The sequence below is a fragment of the Saimiri boliviensis genome, chromosome 13, assembly GCF_048565385.1.
Source record: "Saimiri boliviensis isolate mSaiBol1 chromosome 13, mSaiBol1.pri, whole genome shotgun sequence".
Lineage (NCBI taxonomy): Eukaryota > Metazoa > Chordata > Mammalia > Primates > Cebidae > Saimiri > Saimiri boliviensis.
The window spans coordinates 77,051,303-77,072,212 of record NC_133461.1 but is presented as its reverse complement, the minus strand read 5'-3'; the positions used below and the strand labels follow the sequence as shown (position 1 = coordinate 77,072,212).

At 36.8% G+C, this 20,910-nt stretch overlaps 1 protein-coding gene across 1 annotated transcript in view; it reads left to right on the top strand.

Annotated features, from left to right (window-relative positions):
- ADAM32 (ADAM metallopeptidase domain 32) overlaps nt 1–20,910 on the top strand; it is a 156,135-nt gene that overhangs the window by 101,374 nt on the left and 33,851 nt on the right. The window contains exons 15-16 of the mRNA XM_039463376.2: nt 15,934–16,042; nt 17,794–17,977. Of these exons, the coding sequence (XP_039319310.2) occupies nt 15,934–16,042; nt 17,794–17,977 (293 nt within the window). The remainder of the gene's footprint in view (nt 1–15,933; nt 16,043–17,793; nt 17,978–20,910) is intronic.

Here is a 20,910-nt window from a genome sequence, read left to right as displayed (position 1 = left end):
CATATCAAGAAGATAATCCATCATGATCAAGTGAGTTGAAACTATGAATACCAGGGATGTGCAGGGATGGTTTAACTATGCAAGTCATTAAATGTAATACACCACATAAACAGAATTAAAAACAAAAATACATGCTTATCTCAATAGATGCAGAAAAAGCATTAGACAAAATCCAGCATCACTTTATGATTGAAACTCTCAGCAAAATTGGCATGCGAGGGACATAACTTAATGTAATAAAAGCCATCTATGACAAACCCAGAGCCAACTGAATGGGGAAATGTTTAAAGTCTTCCCTCTGAGAACTGGAACAAGACAAGGATGCCCACTCTCACCACTCTTCTTCAACATAGTACTGGAAGTCCTAGCCAGAGAAACCAGACAAGAGAAAGAAATAAAGGGCATCCAAATCGGTAAAGAGGAAGTCAGACTGTCACTGTTTGCTGAGAATATGATTGTTTATCTTGAAAACTCCAGCATCCTCCAGAAAGCTCCTATAACTAATAAGATAATTCAGCAAAGTTTCCAAACACAAGATTAATGCATACAAATCTGTAGCTCTTCTATCCACTAATAGCAACCAAGTGGAGAATCTATCTATCTATCTATCATCTATCTATCTATCTATCTATCTATCTATCTATCTATATTCTTCATTTTTTTGTCCTTTTATCACTACATGTTATTAAGTACCAATACATTTTTATTATTTTTTTGCCACACAGGGTCACATTTTTAAAGAAATGTAAAGGAAGAAAAACTGTTTCATATTAACTGAGATATTTTATTTATTTATTTATATTGTACTTTAAGTTCTGGGATACATGTACAGATCTTGCAGGATTGTTGTATAGGTATACACATGCCATCGTGGTTTTCTGCCTCCATCCTCAGTCATCTACATTAGGTATTTCTCCTAATGTTATCCCTCCCCAACCTCCCCACCCCCTGCTATTCCTCCCCTAGCTCCTCACCCCCCAACAGACCCCAGTGTGTAATGTTCTCTTCCCTGTGTCCATGTGTTCTCATTGTTCAACACTCGCTTATGAGTGAGAACATGTGGTGTTTCTTTTTCTGTTCTTGTATCAGTTTGCTGAGGATGACGGTTTCCAGATTCATCCATGTCCCTGCAAAGGACATGAACTCATCCTTTTTTGTGGCTGCGTAGTATCTCATGATGTATATGTCCACATTTTCTTTATCGAGTCTATCATTGATGGGCTTTTGGGTTGGTTACAGGTCTTTGTTATTGTAAACAGTGCCACAGTGAACATACGCATGCTTGTATCTTTATACTAAAATGATTTATTATTCTTTGAGTATATACCCAGTAACGGGATTGCTGGTTCAAATGGTATTTCTATTTCTAAACCCTTTAGGAATTGCCACACTGTCTTCCACAATGATTGAACTAATTTTTTATACTCCCACCAAGAGTGTAAAAACATTCCCGCTTCTCCACATTCTCTCCAGCATCTGTTGTTTCCAGATTTTTTAAAGATCGCCATTCTAACTAGCGTGAGATGGTATTTTAATGTGGTTTTAATTTGCATTCCTCTAATTGCCAGTGATGATGAGCTTTTTTTTTTCATGCTTGTTGGCTGCATAAATGTTTTCTTTTGAAAAGTGTCTGTTCAAATCCTTTGCCCACTTATTAATGGGGTTGTTTGTTTTCTTCTTGTAAATTTGTTTAAGTTCTTTGTAGATTCTGGATATTAGCCCTTTGTCAGGTGGGTAGCTTGCAAATATTTTTTTCTAATTCTGTTGGTTGCTGGTTAACTCTAATGGTAGTTTCTTTTGCTGTGCAGAAGCTCTTAAGTTTAATTAGATCCCATTGGTCTATTTTGGCTTTTGTTGCCATTGCTTTGGTATTGTAATCATGAAGTCCTTGCCCATGCCTATATCCTGAATAATATTGCATAGGTTTTCTTCTAGGGTTTTTGTGGTGTTAGGTCTTATGTTTAAATCTTTAATCCATGTGGAGTTAATTTCTGTATAAGGTGTAAGGAATGGGTCCAGTTTCAGCTTTCTGCATATGGCTAGCCAGTTATCCCAACCCTATTTATTAAACAAGGAATTCTTTCCCTGTTCCTTGTTGTTGTTAGGTTTGTCAAAGATCAGATGGTTGTAGATGTGTGGCATTACTTCCAAGGCCTCTGTTCTGTTCCACTGGCCTATATCTCTGTTTCGGGACTAGTATCATACTGTTTTGATTACTGTATAGTAATATATATTTCAAACTATACAACAATATAGTAAACTATATTGTATAGTATATTTTGATTACTGTATGGTAATATATATATATTGTTTGAAGTCAGGTAGCATGATGACTCCAGCTTTGTTTTTTAGCTTGGGATTGTGTATGCAGGCTCTTTTTTGGTTCCCTATGAAGTTTAGGGTGTTTTTTCTCAATTCTTTGAAGAAAGTCAATGGAAGCTTGATGGGGATAGCATTGAATCTATAAATTACTTTGGACAATATGGCAATTTTCATGATATTGATTCTTCCTAGCCATGAGCATGGAATGTTTTTCCATCTGTTTGTGTCCTCTCTTATTTCCTTGAGCAGTGGTTTGTAGTTCTCCTTGAAGAGGTCCTTCACATCCTTTGTTAGTTGTTAGTTGTATTCCTAGGTATTTTATTCTTTGTAGCAATTGTGAATGGGAGTTTGCTCATGATTTTGCTCCCTGTTTGTCTGTTATTTGTGTTTAGGAATGCTTGTGATTTTCACACAGTGATTTTGTATCCTGAAACTTTGCTGAAGTTGTTTATCGTCTGAAGGAGATTTTGGCCTGAGACAATGAGGTCTTCTAAATATATAATCATGTCGTCTGCAAATAGAGACAATTTGACTTCTTCTTTTCCTAATTGAATACGCTTTATTTCTTTTTCTTGCCTGATTTCCCTGGCCAGAGCTTCCAATACTATGTTGAGTAGGAGTGATGAGAGAGGACATCCTTGTCTTGTGCCAGGTTTCAAAGGGAATGCTTCTAGTTATTGCCCATTCAGTATGATATTGGCTGTGGGTTTGTCATAAATAGCTCTTATTATTTTGAGATATGTTCCATTGATACCTAGTTTATTGAGAGTTTTTAGTATAAAGGGCCACTGAATTTTGTCGAAGGCCTTCTCTGCATCTATTGAGATAATCATGTGGGTTTAGCCTTTGGTTTCGTTTATGTGATGGATTAAATTTATGGATTTGTGTATGTTGAACCAGACTTTCATCCCCAGGATGAAACCTACTTGATCGTGATGGATAAGCTTTTTGATGTGCTGTTGGATTCAGTTTGCCAGTATTGTATTGAAGATGTTTGCATCAATGTTCATCATGGATATTGTTCTGAAAATTTCCTTTTTAGTTGTGCCTATGCCAGGTTTTGGTGTCAGGATGATGTTGGTCTCATAAAATGATTTGGGAAGGATTCTCTCTTTTTATATTGTTTGGAATGGTTTCAGGAGAAATAGTACCAGCTCCTCTTTTTACCTCTGGTAGAATCTGGCTGTGAACCCCTCTGGTTCTGGACTTTTTTTGGTTGATAGTTTATTAATTGCTGCCTGAAATTCAGACCTTGTCATTGGTCTATTCAGGGATTCAACTTCTTCCTGGTTTAGTCTTGGGAGGGTGTAAGAATTTATCCATTTCTTCTAGATGTACTGGTTTATTTGCGTAGAGATGTTTGTAGTAATCTCTGATGGTAGTTTGTATTTCTGTGGGATTGCTGGTGACATCCATTTTATTATTTTTTATTGCATCTATTTGATTCTTCTCATTTCTTTTTTATTTGTCTGGCTAATGGTTTATCTATTTTGTTGACCTTTTCAAAAAACCACCTCCTGGATTTAGTGATTTTTTGAACGGTTTTTTGTGTCTCTATCTCCTTCAGTTCTGCTCTGGTCTTAGTTATTTCTTGTCTTTTGGTAGCTTTTGAATTTATTTGATCTTGCTCCTCCAGTTCTTTTAATCATGATGTTAGGATGTCGATTTTAGATATTTCCTCATTCTCTTGTATGCATTTAGTGCTATAAATTTCCCTGTAGACACTGCTTTCAATGTGTCCAAGAGATTCTGATACGTTGTGCTATCATTCTCACTGATCTTGAAGAACGTCTTTATTTCTGCCTTCATTTCATTATTTATCCAATAGCCATTCAGGAGCAGATTGTTCACTTTCCATGTAGTTGTGTGGTTTTGAGTGAGTGTCTTAATCCTGAATTTTAATTTGATTGCACTGTGGTCTGAGAGACTGTTTGTTATGATTTCCATTCTTTTGCATTTGCTGAGGAATGTTTTCCTTCCAATCGTGTGGTCAATTTTAGAGTAAGTGTGATGTGGTGCTCAGAAGAATGTATATTCTGTGGATTTGGGGTGGAGAGTTCTGTAGATGTCTATCAGGTCAGCTTGGTCGGAATCTGAGTTCAAGTCCTTGATATCCCTGTCAATTTTCTGTCTCGTTGATCTAATATTGACAGTGGGGTGTTAAAGTCTCCCATTATTATTATGTAGGTCATTAAGAACTTACTTTATGTATCTGGTGCTCCTGGATTGGGTGCATATATATTTACGATCATTAGCTCTTCTTGTTGCATTGATTCCTTTAGCATTATGTAATGCCCTTCTTTGTCTCTTTTGATCTTTGTTGGTTTAAAATCTGTTTTATCAGAGACTAGGATTGCAACTCCTGCTTTTTCTTGCTCTCAATTTGGTTGGTAAATCTTCCTCCATCCCTTTATTTTGAGTCTATGTGTGTCTTTGCATTTGAGATGGGTTCCCTGAATATAGCACACCAATGGGTGTTGACTCTTTATCCAATTTGCCAGTCTGTGTCTTTTGATTGGGGCATTTAGTGCATTTACATTTAAGGTTAATATTGTTATATGTGAATTTGATCCTGCTATTTTGATGCTAGCTGGTTGTTTTGCCCATTAGTTGACACAGTTTCTTCATTGTGTGGATGCTCTTTACCATTTGGTATGTTTTAGGAGTTGCTGGTACTGGTTGTTCCTTTCTATGTTTAGTGCTTCTTTCATGAGCTCTTGTAAGGCAGGCCTGTTGGTAAGGAAATCTCTCAGCAATTGCTTGTTCATCAAGGATTTTATTTCTCCTTTGCTTATGAAGCTTAGTGTGGCTGGATATGAAATTCTAGGTTGAAAGTTTTTTTCTTTAAGGATGTTGAATATTGGCCCCTACTCTGTTCTGGCTTGTAGGTTTTCTGCTGAGAGATCTGCTCTGAGTCTGATAGGCTTCCCTTTCTGGGTAACCTGACCTTTCTCTCTGGCTGCCCTTAGCATTTTTTCCTTCATTACAACACTGGTGAATCTGATGATTATGTGCCTTGGGGCTGCTCTTCTTGAGGAATACCTTTGTAGTGTTCTCTGTATTTCCTGAATTTGAATGTTGGCCTAGGTTGCTTGGTTGAGGAAATTCTCTTGGATAATATCCTGAAGAGTGTTTTCCAACTTGGTTTCATTCTCCCTGTCACTTTCAGGTATACCAATCAAAGGTAGATTTGATCTTTTCACATAATCCCATAGTTCTTGGAACGTTTGCTTATTTATTTTCACTCTTTTTTTCTCTAAGATTGCCTTGTCACTTTATTTCATTGAGTTGATCTTCAATCTCAGATATCCTTTCTTCCACTTGATTGATTTGGCTATTAAAACTTATGTATGTTTCATGAAGTTCTCATGCTGTTTTTTTCAGCTCTATCAAGTCATTTATGTTCTTCTCTATGCTGGTTATTCGAGTTAGCATTTTGTCTAACCTTTTTTTAAAGTTCTTAGTTCCCTTGCATTGGGTTAGAACATGCTCCTTTAGCTTGGAGAAGTTTGTTATTACCTACCTAATGAAGCCTCCTTTTGTCAATTCATCGAACTCATTCTCCATCCAATTTTGTTTCCTTACTGGTGAGGAGTTTGATCCCTGGAAGGAGAAGAGGCATTCTAGTTTTTGGCAATTTCATCCTTTTTGTGCTGGGTTCTTCTTATCTCCATGGATCTATCTACTTTTGGTCTTTGCAGTTGGTTACTTTTAGATAGCGTCTCGGAGTGAATGTCCTTTCTGTTGATGTTGAAGCTATTTCTTTTTGTTTGTTAGTTTTACTTCTAACAGTCAGGCCCCCCTGCTGCAGGTCTGCTGGAGTTTGCTGGAGGTTCACTCCAGATCCTGATGGCTTGGGCATCACCCACTGGGGCTGCAGAACAGCAAAGATTGCTGCCTGTTTATTCCTCTGGTAGCTTCATCCCAGAAGGGTTCCTACTAGGTGTCAGCCAGAACTCTCCTGTATGAGGTGTCTCCCAGTCAGGATACATGGGACTCAGGGAGCCACTTGAGGAGGCAGCTGTCCTTTATCAGAGCTCAAATATTGTGCTGGGAGATCCATTGCTCCCTTCAGAGCTGCCAGGCAGGGATGTTTAAGTCTGCTGAAGCAGAACCCACAACTGCCCCTTTTCCCACGTGCTCTGTCTCAGGAGGGTTGGGGCTTTATTTATAAGTCCCTGATGGGCTGCTACCTTTCTTCAGAGATTCCCTGCCTAGCAAGAAGGGAGTCTAGTTTACAGTCTGCCTGCACAGGCCTTGCTGAGGTGCTGTGGTCTCTGCCCAGTTGCTGTGTAAACTTCCCAGCAACTTTGTTTACATAGGCAAGGTTAAAACTGCCTACCAGAGCCTCAGCAATGGTGGACGCCCCTCCCGCCACTGAACTCAAACATCCTAGGTTGAGCTCAGACTGCTGTGATGGTTGCAAGCATTTTAAGTCAGTGGATCTTAGCTTGTTGGTTTTGAGGGGGTGGGACTCACCGAGCCAGATCACTTGGCTCCTTGACTTCAGCCCCGTTTTTTCAGGAAAATGAGTGATTCTGTCTCACTGGCATTCTAGGCACCACTGGTGTATAAGGGAAAAAACTGTTGTGGCTAAAATGGATACCCAATTTTGTGCTGGAAACCTGGGGTGCTGGTATTGTAGGCACTGGAGGGAATCTCCTAGTCTGTGGGTTGTGAAGACTGTGGGAAAAGTGCAATATTTGAAGCAGAGTGCCAGAGTGTTGGAAGTATCCCTAATGGCTTCCCTTGGCTAGGAAAGGGAGTTCTCCAGACCCTTGCATTTCCTGGGTGAGGTGACACCCCACCCTGCTTTGGCTTGCTTGGGCTGCACTGTATGTCTAACCAGTCCCAGTGAAATAAACCTGGTATCTTGATTGGAAATGTGGAGATCACTTGCTTTCTGGATCACTTTTGTCAGGAACTGTGGACTGGAGCTGTTCCTATTCGGCCATCTTGGTGGAAGAGCTGATTTTTGAATTTGAATGTTGAACTGTTCTTGCATTCCTGGGATGAAACCCACTTGGTCACGATGAATGACCTTTTAACTGTCATTGATTTTGGTTTGCTAGTATTTTGTTGAAAATTTTTGCATCAATATTTAGCACAGATATTAGCCTTTATTTTTTCATTTGGCTACTTTAAAACTTTTTCTCTCTGTCACTGTTTTTCTGTATTTGCATTGCTTTTTAACTTGCTTTTACTTTTATTTAACCTGGTTCTCTTGTTTTTATTCTTGATTTACCTTTTATTCATCTAAGCTTCCCTCAAGCTTTGTAGATCATAGTTTTCATAAAATCTAGAAAAATGTTGCTTATTATTTTTCAATATTTTTTCTGTCCTTTTTGTTTTTCTATTTTTGTGGAATTCTAACAACATGTGAGTTATCCTGCTTGGTATTAATAGGCACTAAGTGCACTTTTCAGTTTTTGTCTCGGCCTTTATATTTATGTAACTTAGTTTGGATAGTTTCTATTGCTGTGCCTTCAAGTTCATTGCTCTTTTCTTCTGCAGTATCTAATATGTCATTATATCCATTCTGTGAAATTGTCATTTGTTGTTTTCAGCTTATCCAATGAGTTTTTCAGTTCATAATTTTTCAGCTCTACATGTTTCATAGTTTATTTCTATAATGTTTATTTCTTCTTTATTTTAAATTTTAAAAAAATTTCTTGCTGGGCGTGGTGGCTCAAGCCTGTAATCCCAGCACTTTGGTAGGCCGAGGTGGGTGAATCACAAGGTCGAGAGATTGAGACCATCCTGGTCAACATGGTGAAACCCCATCTCTACTAAAAATACAAAAAAATTAGCTGGGCATGGTGGTGCATGCCTGTAATCCCAGCTACTCAGGAGGCTGAGGCAGGAGAATTGCCTGAACCCAGGAGGCGGAGGTTGCGGTGAGCCGAGATGGTGCCATTGCACTCCAGCCTGGGTAACAAGAGCGAAACTCCGTCTCAAAAAAAAAAAAAAAAAAAAAATTTCTTGAAACAAATGTTTTTCAACTTATGATGTGGCTATATCCTGATAAACCCTTCATAAGTTGAAAATGTCGTAAGTCAAAAATGCATTTTAATATGCCTAATCCATTTACTTTAGCTTACTTGAGAATAACTTAAACATGCTCAGAACATTTATAGTAGCCTACACTTTGGCAAAGTTATCTAATGCAAAGTCTGTTTTATAATAGAGCATTAAATATCTCTTGTAATGCATTGAAAAAATCAAAATTTAAAATTCAAACTATGGTTTCAACTGAATTCATGTTACTTTTTGCACCATTATGAAGTTGAAAAATTGTAAGTCAAACCATTGTAATTTGGGGACTATCTGCAATCAGTGGTTTAAAGCTCTTCTATATAAATTATATTATATACATTATTTTTGGACCTTTTTCTATTAATTAACTTTTCTCTTGGTAAGGATCTAATTTTCTTGCCTTATTTTGTATCTAGCAATTATTTATTGGATGCTGTATATTGTGCTTGTTGTATCCTTCATTCTCTGGATTTTGTTGTCTTTCTTTAAAGAATGTTGTTTATATTCCTTAGGAAGGCGTTCTAACTTGCATATTGTCTTGGCTCTTTCAAAGCTTATGCTGAAGGTTAGTGCTGCTTTAAAGTAGCCTTCACTGTAGGACTAGTGTGCTCTGTTCCTATTGCTTGTTCTTTCTGGTGCTTTGACTGAAGGTCACAGGTTTTCAGTGCAGTCTGGTATGGATGGTCAGAATTGGGAAATATCATAACCCTGTGCACCCTCCAATAGTTGTTCATCTTACACATTCCCAGTTGTTTTTCCTCTGTTAGATGTTCTTTGACATCTAATAGAGGATTTTTGAAATCTCTTCCTATGCATGTATAGCTTAGTATTCAGGTAGAGAGTCAAGACAAACTTTATGCAGTCTTTCTGGCACTCTTCCTGCATGTAATGCTCTCTCCCAACCACTTCAGCCTACTCAACTTTATTCTCTTCTCTTCAGCTCATCAAGACTATCACGCTTTACTTTTTCTGACACTGGAATTCAGAAAAAGAATTATTCTAGGCAGAAGGCTGGACTGATTGTAGTACTTACCTCTTATTTTCCTTCTCTCAGATATAAAAATCCTATGCTGCCTGTTTTCTAACTTCAGAAAACTGTTATTTCAAGTACTTTATTCATTCTTCTATTTGCTTACTATTGTAGGGCAAGTCGGATTCCAATTTCTTGGTCACAACTGGATGCTGCAGCAATCTATCACCTTTATTTTTGAATAATATTTTTACTTAGTATTGCATCCTGTTGACAGATTTATTCTGTCAGCATTTAATGATACTATTCCTTGTATAATGGCTTATATTTTTGCTGATGTTATTTTTCTTCAGATCTCTCTTATTGATATTGTATGTAATGTAGTTTTTATCACCTCTGGTTGCTTTTAGTCTCTATCTTTTAATATGACTCGATATTGTTATTGTTTGCTTTCTTTTTAACGTGTTTGGAATTTGTTATTTTGAATTCGTGAGTTTTTGTTCTTCATCAATTTTGGAAAGTTTTGGCTATGTGTCCTCAAGATTTATCCCTTATTTTCCTCTAATCACCTCTGTGTACTCCAAATATCTCTATGTTACACCACTTGAAATTAGAAGCATATCATTGAAATTCCACTTTTTATTCTTTTAAAAGATTTTTTTCTCTCTCTCTGTCTCATGGATATTTCTTTCTGCTGTACCCAATCGGCTGTTAAGTTCATACAATAATTTTTTTCAGATACTGTGTATTTTGGTTCACCTTTGGATTCATTGGTAGGGTCTTTGAATGTCAGAATGTCAGAGTACATGAATGATTTGATTTTATTCTATTTTCCAGCTTTCCTTTCACTGCTTCTTTCTTGGCACAATTCTTGGTGTGTGTGTGTGTGTGTGTGTGTGTGTGTGTGTGTGTGTGTGTGTGTGAGCAGACTGTGGGCATACGATTTGTTTTTTAATTTGGGGATATTCCAGATTCTAGTCTGTCCCTCTGGCTCACACTTTTATCCAAGGCTTAGCTAGTATCATTCTCTTTTTCTATGGCAGACCCATTCTTCTTTCTTTCATATCTAGATGAAGCACCTGCTTCTAGGTTTAGAATCTTCCCTTACTCTCTGCTCATACATGAAAGCCTCAGTTTTTGCTTTTTATTTGAGATAGGTCTTGCTTGTCGTGCAGGCCAGAGTCCTGTGGTGCAATCATAGCTCATTGCAGCTTTGAATTCTAGGGCTTAAGTAAGCCTGTCACTACAGCCTTCCTCAAAGCCAGGACCACAGGCACATGTCATCACTCTTGGCTAAATTTTGTATTTTTTCTAGAGATGTGGTCTCGCTCTGTTGCCCAGGCTGGTCTCAAACTCCTGATTTAAAATGGTTCTCCCACCTTGGCTTCCCAAAGTTCTAGGATTCTAGTATGAGCCATCACTCCTGGCCAAAAGCCACATTTTAATCTGACATAGAATTCATTCAGGTGTTCTTGTATCCACTACTTTTCCTTAGTTACATAAGGAATATGATATTTTTATTTTTGCATTTTTTTCTATTGTTATTCTAGGAAAATATGTATTTAGTATTCCTTTACCTCCTAACCAAAGCAGAAATCATAGACGTGTACATTTGGAATGCCCCCTTTACCATTATGGTAGCCAATACAACATTTCTTGTCACAAATCACTCATTTCCCAGCAGTATTAATGAGTGTAGCACTAAGAACTTCACTGGTCTTATCACTTATTGCATTATCAGGAGGAGCTGGACTTAGAGAATGACTTATTCATCCATTGGAGGCTCAGTATGGAATCATCTGGGAAACAGCAACCTGTAATGTTGAGATGCTGTCCTAAAGAATGTGTGCATGCTTTGGACCAGTAACTTATATCCTCTTTTTCCTTTAGATATATTGTTTTGAAATCCAAGGATGTCTATCTTACTGTTATATCTAATAACTCACTTAACTGCTGTTTAGTGCACATTTCCATTTATAATTTAGTCTTTAGGTGTCAGACGGTCTAAATGGGACTATGACTGAATCAGAAGTGACTGGTAAAGAGACTGAGAAGACTTGGTATTTCCCTCTTTTGGGAGAGAGTGAGAACATCTTAAAATGGAATTTTAAACATGTCTTTATTTCCTTCATTTCTTCACAATATGTTGTTTGGTTTCTCTATATTCCTTGTATTTTTGTGTGTGGGGTTATGGATTTTCTTCAAATGTTTTGTGAGTATTGTTTGTGTATTTGTATTTATTGATGTAGGTTTAATGGTTGATTAAGAGGGTAGTGGGTATGAATTTCCTTTACCATTGTCTAAGTTAATTATTATTATTAAATTTTGAGACAGTCTCACTCCCTCTGTTGCTCAGGCTGGAGTGCAGTGGTGTGATCTTGGCTCACTGCAACCTCTGCCTCCTTGGCTCAAGTGATTCTCCTGCCTCAGCCTCCCGAGCAGCTGGTATTACAGGCATGCCCCACCACAACTAACTAATTCTTATAGTTTTAGTAGAGATGGGAGTCTCACCATGTTGGCAAGGCTGGTCTCAAACTCCTAAACTCAAGTGATCCACCTGCCTCGGCCTCCCAAAGTGCTGGGATTACCAGCAGGAGCCACTACTTCAAGATTCATATAGGTTAATTTTTGCCACATGCATCTTATCTAGATTGAAGGGTAAATGGTAAGCTCTGTTTATAATAGGTATGTTGACCAACTGGCTCACTTTAGGGTAGGTAGGCAGGAAATAGCAGGCAGGCCAAAACCTTCAGGGCTTTATTCTTGGGCTCAAATCCACGTAACTTTAGACTTACCCATGTACTCACCTTATTTAGAGGAGTTCTCTACTTTAAGCCTTCAGCTTCATGCTTATAGTCTCTTTGTTTGTGAAAGAACTGATTGGGGGGCAATAACTAGTGAAGCTTTTATGTAAACTACCTTTTCAATAACCAGTTACACTTATTTCTGCCTTACTGTTCATAAAAACTTTTAGCACCATGCTCTAACCAACTGAGCTAACCATCATAACAACTTTTATCAGATAATTTTCAGACAACAAAACAATGGTTCCAATATCTCCTGCAAGATTTTATTTTTTTTGGTGAACGTATAAGCTATGGCTACCTCTCCTCTTAGTTATTGTTGTATTCTATCCAGTTTTTGTTTTTCAGAAATATTAAAATTTCTGGTCTTATATCCATAATTCTGTTTTCAGAAATATATTTGCTTTATTACATTCTGTGCTTATTTATTGTAATTTTAATCAAAAATTTTAAGTGGAGAAAAATAAATAGGTTTTCTTAGCTTAATAAAGCTTTCTAGTCCATTTCTTGGTAAAATATACAGGATAATCTTATCAAGAGGGATCCAGGCATCCAGAATTCTCTACTGTAAATTATATTCTAAACCTTAGTCTCCAGAGGGATTGCATTCATTTAGTTAATATTTGGCTCCAGACTGCCAGACTCAAGGTCTATCATACATTTCAAATATTGTATAGTGGATGCACAACTGTCTTTTGCTCTTGGAAATTTTATTTGTAGATGGTCCCTTATTCTTATGATAAGTACCAGGAAGATAGAAACTGTGATTGCCTGAAGATAGTTCTTATACATTGTTATTTGGGAAAAACATTTCAGACAGAGAAATACAGCACATGTTATGGTAATGCATTGGATAAGAATTCAGTATGTTCGATAATAAAAAGAAGGACAGCATGGCTGAAGTGTAGTGAATCAAGCTGAATAAAGACCATTGTAAGAAAACTGGATTTTACTCTTAGTATAATGGAAAGCCAATAGAGATATTTAAGAAAGAGTCTAGCATCTGATTTTTACTTTTGAAAAGATCACTCTGATTCATGGTGAATGTTTTGTGGGAGTGGAGAATGCAAGCAGGGATTTAATTAGCAGGCAGCATGCTAGAAGGGAATGGATGATTGCTGACGAGAGACTGGTAGCTAAAGAGCCGGTGAGAAGTGACTGTGTGCTGACTTTACTGGGAGGTAGCATCAGTAAAACTTGGATTAGATGGTGGAGGCTGGTAGTGAGGGGAAAAAAAAGATTTATAAATTTTGACCTGAATATCTGGACTATTGGTTCTACAAACTGAAATAAGGAAGTCTGGGGATGAAACAGAATTTGGTTTTAGGATATGTTAAGATGTAAGTACCTATTAGTCAAAGATGAGGTGAGTCAGATATCGTGCTATGAAAGCTAAGACTTTATCTAACATCTCAGTGCTTCCCTTTATTCCAGTTGACATACAGTGGACTTCTATTACATCTGCTATCTCTGATAGTTGTCGTGGAGCGTAATGTCAAACTCTCAATAATATTTACGAAGGATTATCTAAATTATTTGAAATAATTTTCCAGCACCAACATGTATTGTCTTGTTGCCATCCATGCACAACCATCTATGAAAGTGCATTCACTATTTTAATGCACATGAAAGCATTTGATAATAGGGTACTGGGAATCTAATTACACCGTTTGGACTGTGGAAGAGCAAATTCTTTTGCTTACTAAACTTAGTCAATATACAGGATTATAGGGAATATTTAACATATGATTTTACATTTGCAAAGTGCTATCCTTTTTATTAGTCTTTTCATTTCACTTTTGAAATCCAAGGTAAGACAAAGAGAAAGTGATTATCTAATACTAATAGGAGAGAGTGTTTAAGGGAGAAATTAATGATTCGTAACTTTAGATGCTGTAGGTAGACTAATAAAATTGAGTTGGATGAAGACTATACTTTCAGCAGAAGTCATCTGACTGCTTTGTAACCAAATATATTCTTTTACATTATCTCTCCAAACTGAACTGAGTTTTCAAATTTCTTTCTCTGGGTAATCTCTCAGTATTTGACAAGCTCTGCATTGGCACTCCTAACCTAGTATCTCACATTCACAATTATACTGGTTAAACATTGTGAATACTCAGAACTAGCATTGCCTATCCTCATGGAATCTGTACAATCTCCTGTGATGGATCAATATAAAAAATGGTGGAAAGGCTTAAGATCAGGAGAAAGCAAAAGACTAAAAAAGAACAGCAGGAAGAAAAAAAAAATGTGTATCACAGAATGTACAGGTAAACAGGAGAAACTTTCTTGATCTTGAAAGAGAATGGAGAGGGATTAGATGGGAATCAATAGTAACTAAATAGCCATAATATTAATTTTCATAACAATTCATTGACATATATATTATTACCTACTTTTGTAGATAAGGCAGTTAGATTTAGAGAGGTTCATTTTGGAGAAGGTAACTGTGCTAGGTAGAATCCTAAAGTGACTCCCAAAATTTTTCTGTTGTAGAGACAACTTGTATAATTCCCTCCCTTTGAGTTGGGGTAGGACCAGTGAATATATGATCGAATATTATTCCATTGATTAGCTTATATAATAAAGGTCAAGGAATTTTGAAGATGTAGTTAAGTTCCACAATCAGTCAGTTTTGAGTTAACATAAAAGGAGGTCACTCTGACTGCACCTGAACTAATGATGCGAGCCCTTGAAAGACAGAGAATGTCATAAAGATTCTCCTGAGGGTTTGGAGGAAGAAAGCTGCTGTGTTCTGGGAGTGTCAAGTGACTAGGACCTGTGAGGAACTTCTAAGAGAAAAGAGCAATCCCTGGCAGACAGCTAGTAAGAAAATGAATAGGAGCTTCAGATCTACAACTGCAAAAAACTGAATTCTACTAACAACCAGTGACCTCTGAAGGGGATTCAAACCTCAGATGACACTGCAGCCCCAGCCATTACTTTGATCTCAGCATAGTGAGACTGAGCAGAGAAAACCCGTGTGCCCGCAGAACGAACCCACTGAATTTGTAACAATAAATGGGTGTTTTAAGCTGCCAAATCTGTTCTAATTTTTTTACAGAGAAATAAAAAATCCAATATAATGGAGGAAAAAGTAGATAAATACATAGGTGGCTCTTGGTTTATCCCTTCTTTCTTTTTCTTTCTTTCTTTTCCTTTCATTTACTTTCCTTCCTATTTTTTCTTTCTTTCCTCTTCTCTTTCTTTTCTTTTTTGACAGAGTCTCGCTCTGTCACCAGGCTGGAGTGCAGTGGTGCGATCTTGGCGCACTGCAACCTCCGCCTCCTGGGTTCAAGCGATTCTCCTGCCTCAGCTTCCCAAGTAGCTGGGACTACAGGCACACACCATCACACCCAGCTAATTTTTGTAGTTTTAGTAGAGATGGAGTTTCACCATGTTGGCCAGGATGGTCTTGGTCTCTTGACCTCATGACCTGCCCCTGCTCAGCCTCTCCAAATGCTGGGATTACAGGCCAGAGCCACCGCGCCTAGCCATTATCTTGGTTTATCTCTCTATTGCTTTCTTCACAGAGCTCTCTTCTGTTGACACTTCTATAACATCTCCCCTCCACCCATCTTACCTTTTGTGATGGAAATGAATGAAAATGAAGCAAAAGGAGCAATAACAGTGGCCATTGCCTTTCACTTTACTTTTTACTCTTTTCTTGTAACCTCACTAGGAAAAATGTTTTAATTAGATATTAATGGAGAGACAAAAGGAACATTATGTGAAGAAATGGAGGAAAATGAAAAACCAATATATGTTTTAATCCAAATGTATTTCTAACTTTAACAGGTTCAAAAAATGCTCCATTTGCCTGCTATGAAGAAATACAATCTCAAGCAGACAGATTTGGGAACTGTGGGAGGGACAGAAATAACAGATATGTGCTCTGTGGATGGAGGTATGCTCTACAAATATGAATGATATTTTTCTTATATTCTTTAAAATTTTTAAAAACCTTGCTTGCCCCGTCATCTTTAGTATATGTCATTCATTCCAGTGGTTTAAACTATTGCATGTGCATGGGAGTGAATCTCCAGCCCTGACATCTTTCTTGTGATGCAGGCTAAAATTTCATTTTCTGTTTAAACATTTATACATGAATGGCCATTATGTTTCTAAATCCAATCCGAAGTTGAAATTTGTAATACCCACTGACCCTTTCCTGCTCATTTTTCCTTTCCATCCAATTTGTTAACTTGCCCAAAAGGAAGACTGCTTAGTCTCTATAAAACGCAGTGCAATTCCTCCTGAATCTGAAGAGCCAGGTTTTTGATATTTTGATCATGAGTTTATTTTTCACAAAACATCTCTTAGGAACCTACTATATGCCAGACACTGGGCTAAATCCTAGTTAGCAAATCATACTCATACACTCATGGAATTTGTAGACTCATGAAGTTTTATGCTTCCTTGATTTACTTATGCTGTTACTTTCGTTTAGAAATATTTCACTGTTCCTGTTGAAATCTTAGTAATATGTGAGCTTTGACTCAGATGGCATCTCCTTTATAAAGTTTTCCCTAACTGTGTAAGTTAGAATATGTCTTCTAACCTCACAATTAAGAAAAACTTCATAGAGTTTTTGAAAGAATCTTAAACCTCTGTAAGGATTTATTTCATTTGTAACATTTTTAATGGAATTTGAATCATATTAGTATCATAAGCCACAGTAAGAGTATTAGCCTGTATAGTCCTTGAGTGTAGAGGTTACAACTTTTTCATCTTTCTTTCCCACTATGGGGTGATATAAAATGCTGTAGTGAATTGATTATTTGACAGTAAATATGTAATCTGCCCAATAAATTACAGACCACTAGTATTGTTACCAGAAAGGGTCCCAATACAGACCTCAAGAAAAGGTTCTTGGATCTTGTGGAAGAGAGAATTTGAGGCAAATCCATACAGTAAAGTGAAAGCAAGTTTGTTAAGAAAGTAAAAGAATAAAAGAATGAGTACTCCATAAGCAGAGCAGCGGCATGGGCTGCCCTGCTGCTTATGCTTACTGTTACTTCTGGATTATATGCTAAGCAAGGGGTGGATTATTCATGAGTTTTCCATGAAAGGGGTGGGCAATTCCCAGAACTGAGGGTTCCTGTCCTTTTTAGACCATATAGAGTAACTTCCTGATATTGCTGTGGCATTTGGAAACTGTCATGCTGCTGGTGGGTGTATCTTTTATCATGCTAATGCATTGTAATTAGAGTATAATGAGCAATGAGAATGACCAGAAATCACTTTTGTCACCATTTTGGTCTTGGTAAGATTTGGCTGCTTTCTTAGCTTTCAGGCTGTTTTATCAGCTTATGACCTGTATCTTGTGCCAGCCACCTGTCTCATCTTGTGTCTAAGAATGCCGTAACCTCCTGGGAATGCAGCCCAGTACGTCTTAGTTTTATTTTACCTAGCCTCTATTCAAGGTAGAGTCACTCTTGCTCAAATGCCTCTGAACATACCATTGAAAATTAAGATAGGATCAGTGGATTTATACTTTTTTACTTTTTACTTTACAAGTTACCATGAAAGCATTATGTTTTCTGAAGATACATTCCCGTAAATGGAGAACCATTCTTTTTTCATCACAGAAAGCAAATCCAAAGCATTCTTAATACATTCCTAATATATAATAATCATTTTTTAAAATGCTTTCAGGAATCTCATATGTGGAAGATTAGTTTGTACCTACCCTACTCGAACACCTTTCCGTCAAGAAAATGGTGATGTGATTTATGCTTTTGTACGAGATTCTGTATGCGTGACTGTAGACTACAAATTGCCACGATCAGTTCCAGATCCACTGGCTGTCAAAAGTGGCTCTCCATGTGATGTTGGAAGGGTAAATAATTTAAAATTTATTTAAAAAATATAATTTTATTCATTTTTCATCTTTTTATTTGTCTCAAATTTTAATTCAGTTCTAGTATTATGTAATCTTAAATGTTTGGAGGCAAAATGAATAAGCTTAAATTAGTCTCCAAACAGAGGAAAATGGGAACATTGGAACCCCCCCCCCCTTAGAATTTCAGTGTTATGAGCAAGGAAACTCCAAATGTTTGGAGGTTTCCTTGGAAGAGAGTCTTGGGAATATACTGTGGTTAAGAACTTCATAGCATGGAAACTTGCTTTTCTTCTTGGGAGAAGAAAGAAGAAATCTAACTTAGTAATATATACCTCTTTGTGGCCCCATGAATAACAACACAACTTAGATCAGGCTGCTTACATAGAATCAAATATTGTTTGACATTTTTCAAGTTACCTAGCTAGTCTGAGATATCTCAACTATATGTAAAGTAGGGATAATAGCATTTATTCCATAGGGTATTGTGAAGATTAAATGAGATAATAGTATAATTGCTTAGCACAATGCCCAGAACATAGTAATAACTAAATAGAGTTTGGCTATTATTGTCAATTGTTACCATTATAATTTGTCATCTTTGAAACCAACCCAAATCTGGAGAAGACAGAGCAGTTAAATTTGCTTTAAAATCTCATTTAATGGGAATAATCTCATTTAATGGCAAAGGTTGCTGCCTAGGCATTGGAATTAGAACACAACAGCTGAATAGCTCAAGCCAGCCAGAGATAAGTACTTAAAGGCATTTCTCCTGCTTGGGGGACTGGGCTGTCAGCTTTCCCCATGTTTTTCTTAAGTGGAACATTCAGGAATTTGTCTGCAAACCTGAAGCAATCCATACACTATTCTTCCATACATATGTATATTGTTAGTTCTTTCTCTCCTTCCTCCCACCCCTATCTGTCTGACTCTTCATTCCTGTGTTGTGTGACCTGGGGATGGAGGACTCCCCTCCTGATACATTGTATTCTCCCTGCCCAGGATCTGTAAATAACAAATCTTTGAACTTATAAAATAAATAAATAAATATTTAGAAATGAAAATGAAATCTTATTTAATTCCTGACCAGATCTTTGCTCATAGGAAAACATAAAAAGTGTAAAGTGTAGGCTTTAAGATAGATGCTCATAAATTTGAATTCTGACTCTGCCACTTGATAAATGATCTTTAAGAAATAGCCGGGCGCGGTGGCTCAAGCCTGTAATCCCAGCACTTTGGGAGGGCGAGGCGGGTGGATCACGAGGTCAAAAGATCGAGACCATCCTGGTCAACATGGTGAAACCCCGTCTCTACTAAAAATACAAAAAGTTAGCTGGGCATGGTGGTGCGTGCCTGTAATCCCAGCTACTCAGGAGGCTGAGACAGGAGAATTGCCTGAACCCAGGAGGCGGAGGTTGCGGTGAGCCGAGATCGCGCCATTGCACTCCAGCCTGGGTAACAAGAGCGAAACTCCGTCTCAAAAAAAAAAAAAAAAAAAAAAAAGAAATAATTTAATATCATTAAGCCTTAGTATCTTTAGATATAAAATGTATATTTTAATAACCACTTTTAGTGGTTTTATAGTATAAAGTTTACTGTAAGTAAAGTGTATAGACTCATTAATACTGCTTTATTTTCACGCCTTTGAGTCATAATGCCCTCTTGATGGAGGTTTAGGCCATGGAGCTCAGTGGGTGTATTTAGGCCATGGCGCAGAAAAGAAAAAACATAAAAATGCAACACAACTAATAAGTGGTTTGAGATGATTTGATAAGTAATTTAATAAGAATAGAATCTTTTTTAATAACCCAGGCAATTCTCAGAAATAATGCGTGAAAACAAATTTTACCAGGTAGTTTTTAATAAGAGTACTAATCATATATGATGAAATATTCTTAGTATTGTTTCTGTAAGTTAGTGCTCTTATGCAGTGGGGCTCTATCTTAATTCCAACTGAGTCAGGCAGACAACAGATGCTGTATTCCAAAAGGACTTGTTAGACACACCATCATGACCAAGGTCCAGTGAGCAGACTCAACATATTAAAAGCTTTAAGCTTTAAGGGTTAGATTGTTTGGATTTAAAAGAGGTTTGTGATGACATTTATTTGAAGAGTATTGTACTGTTCTTTAATGTTTAACAGGAAATGATTTTCACATTTGTTATCCCATTTTAACCTAAAAACAAGCTCTAATGCTATTTGCTTTTTCTAAAATAACATTTTTTTTTTTAAAAGTATTATTATACTTAGGTGAAAACTGCAACTTATGAAAGCTGCAATTGCCATAAGTAATGTAATGGAGTTGGGAATATATCTTCAAGTCCTCTGATGATTATACTTTAAAGTTAGGAGAATTATGTCTTAATTTTTTATACATTCAATAATATAATGATAGACACCTCTAGTATATTTTAACAAAATTTCTATTATCTTCATTAAATACTTATGAGACTCTAATGATAGATCATATTTTATAAAAAAATATATGCCATTATTGTATGGAGTTAATTTTTACTATGTAGAACTTTTATATGTGCAACTAATACAAGATATTCTTTGAACTGTGTACTCAGGAATAGTCATGTTAGATTATATGGTATTATAATAAAAAGCGGTTCTTTGGTTATAATTTTTTTTAATAGTCAGTCTTATTTCATTGCTATCCTCTACTTTTCTGCCCTGAATCATTAAAAAAAATTTTTTTTAAATAGACTTTACATTTTAGTGCTATTTTAGGTTCACAGCAAAAATTGAGTGCAAAATACAAAAAAGTCTTCATATACTCTTTATCCTCTACTCCCTCACAAAATCTGTACCACTATGCATAACTCACATCAGCTTGGAACATTTGTTATAATTGATAAGCTTACACTGACACATCATTATCACTAAAAATTCATGGTTTACATTATGATTACCTGGATAATCCCCA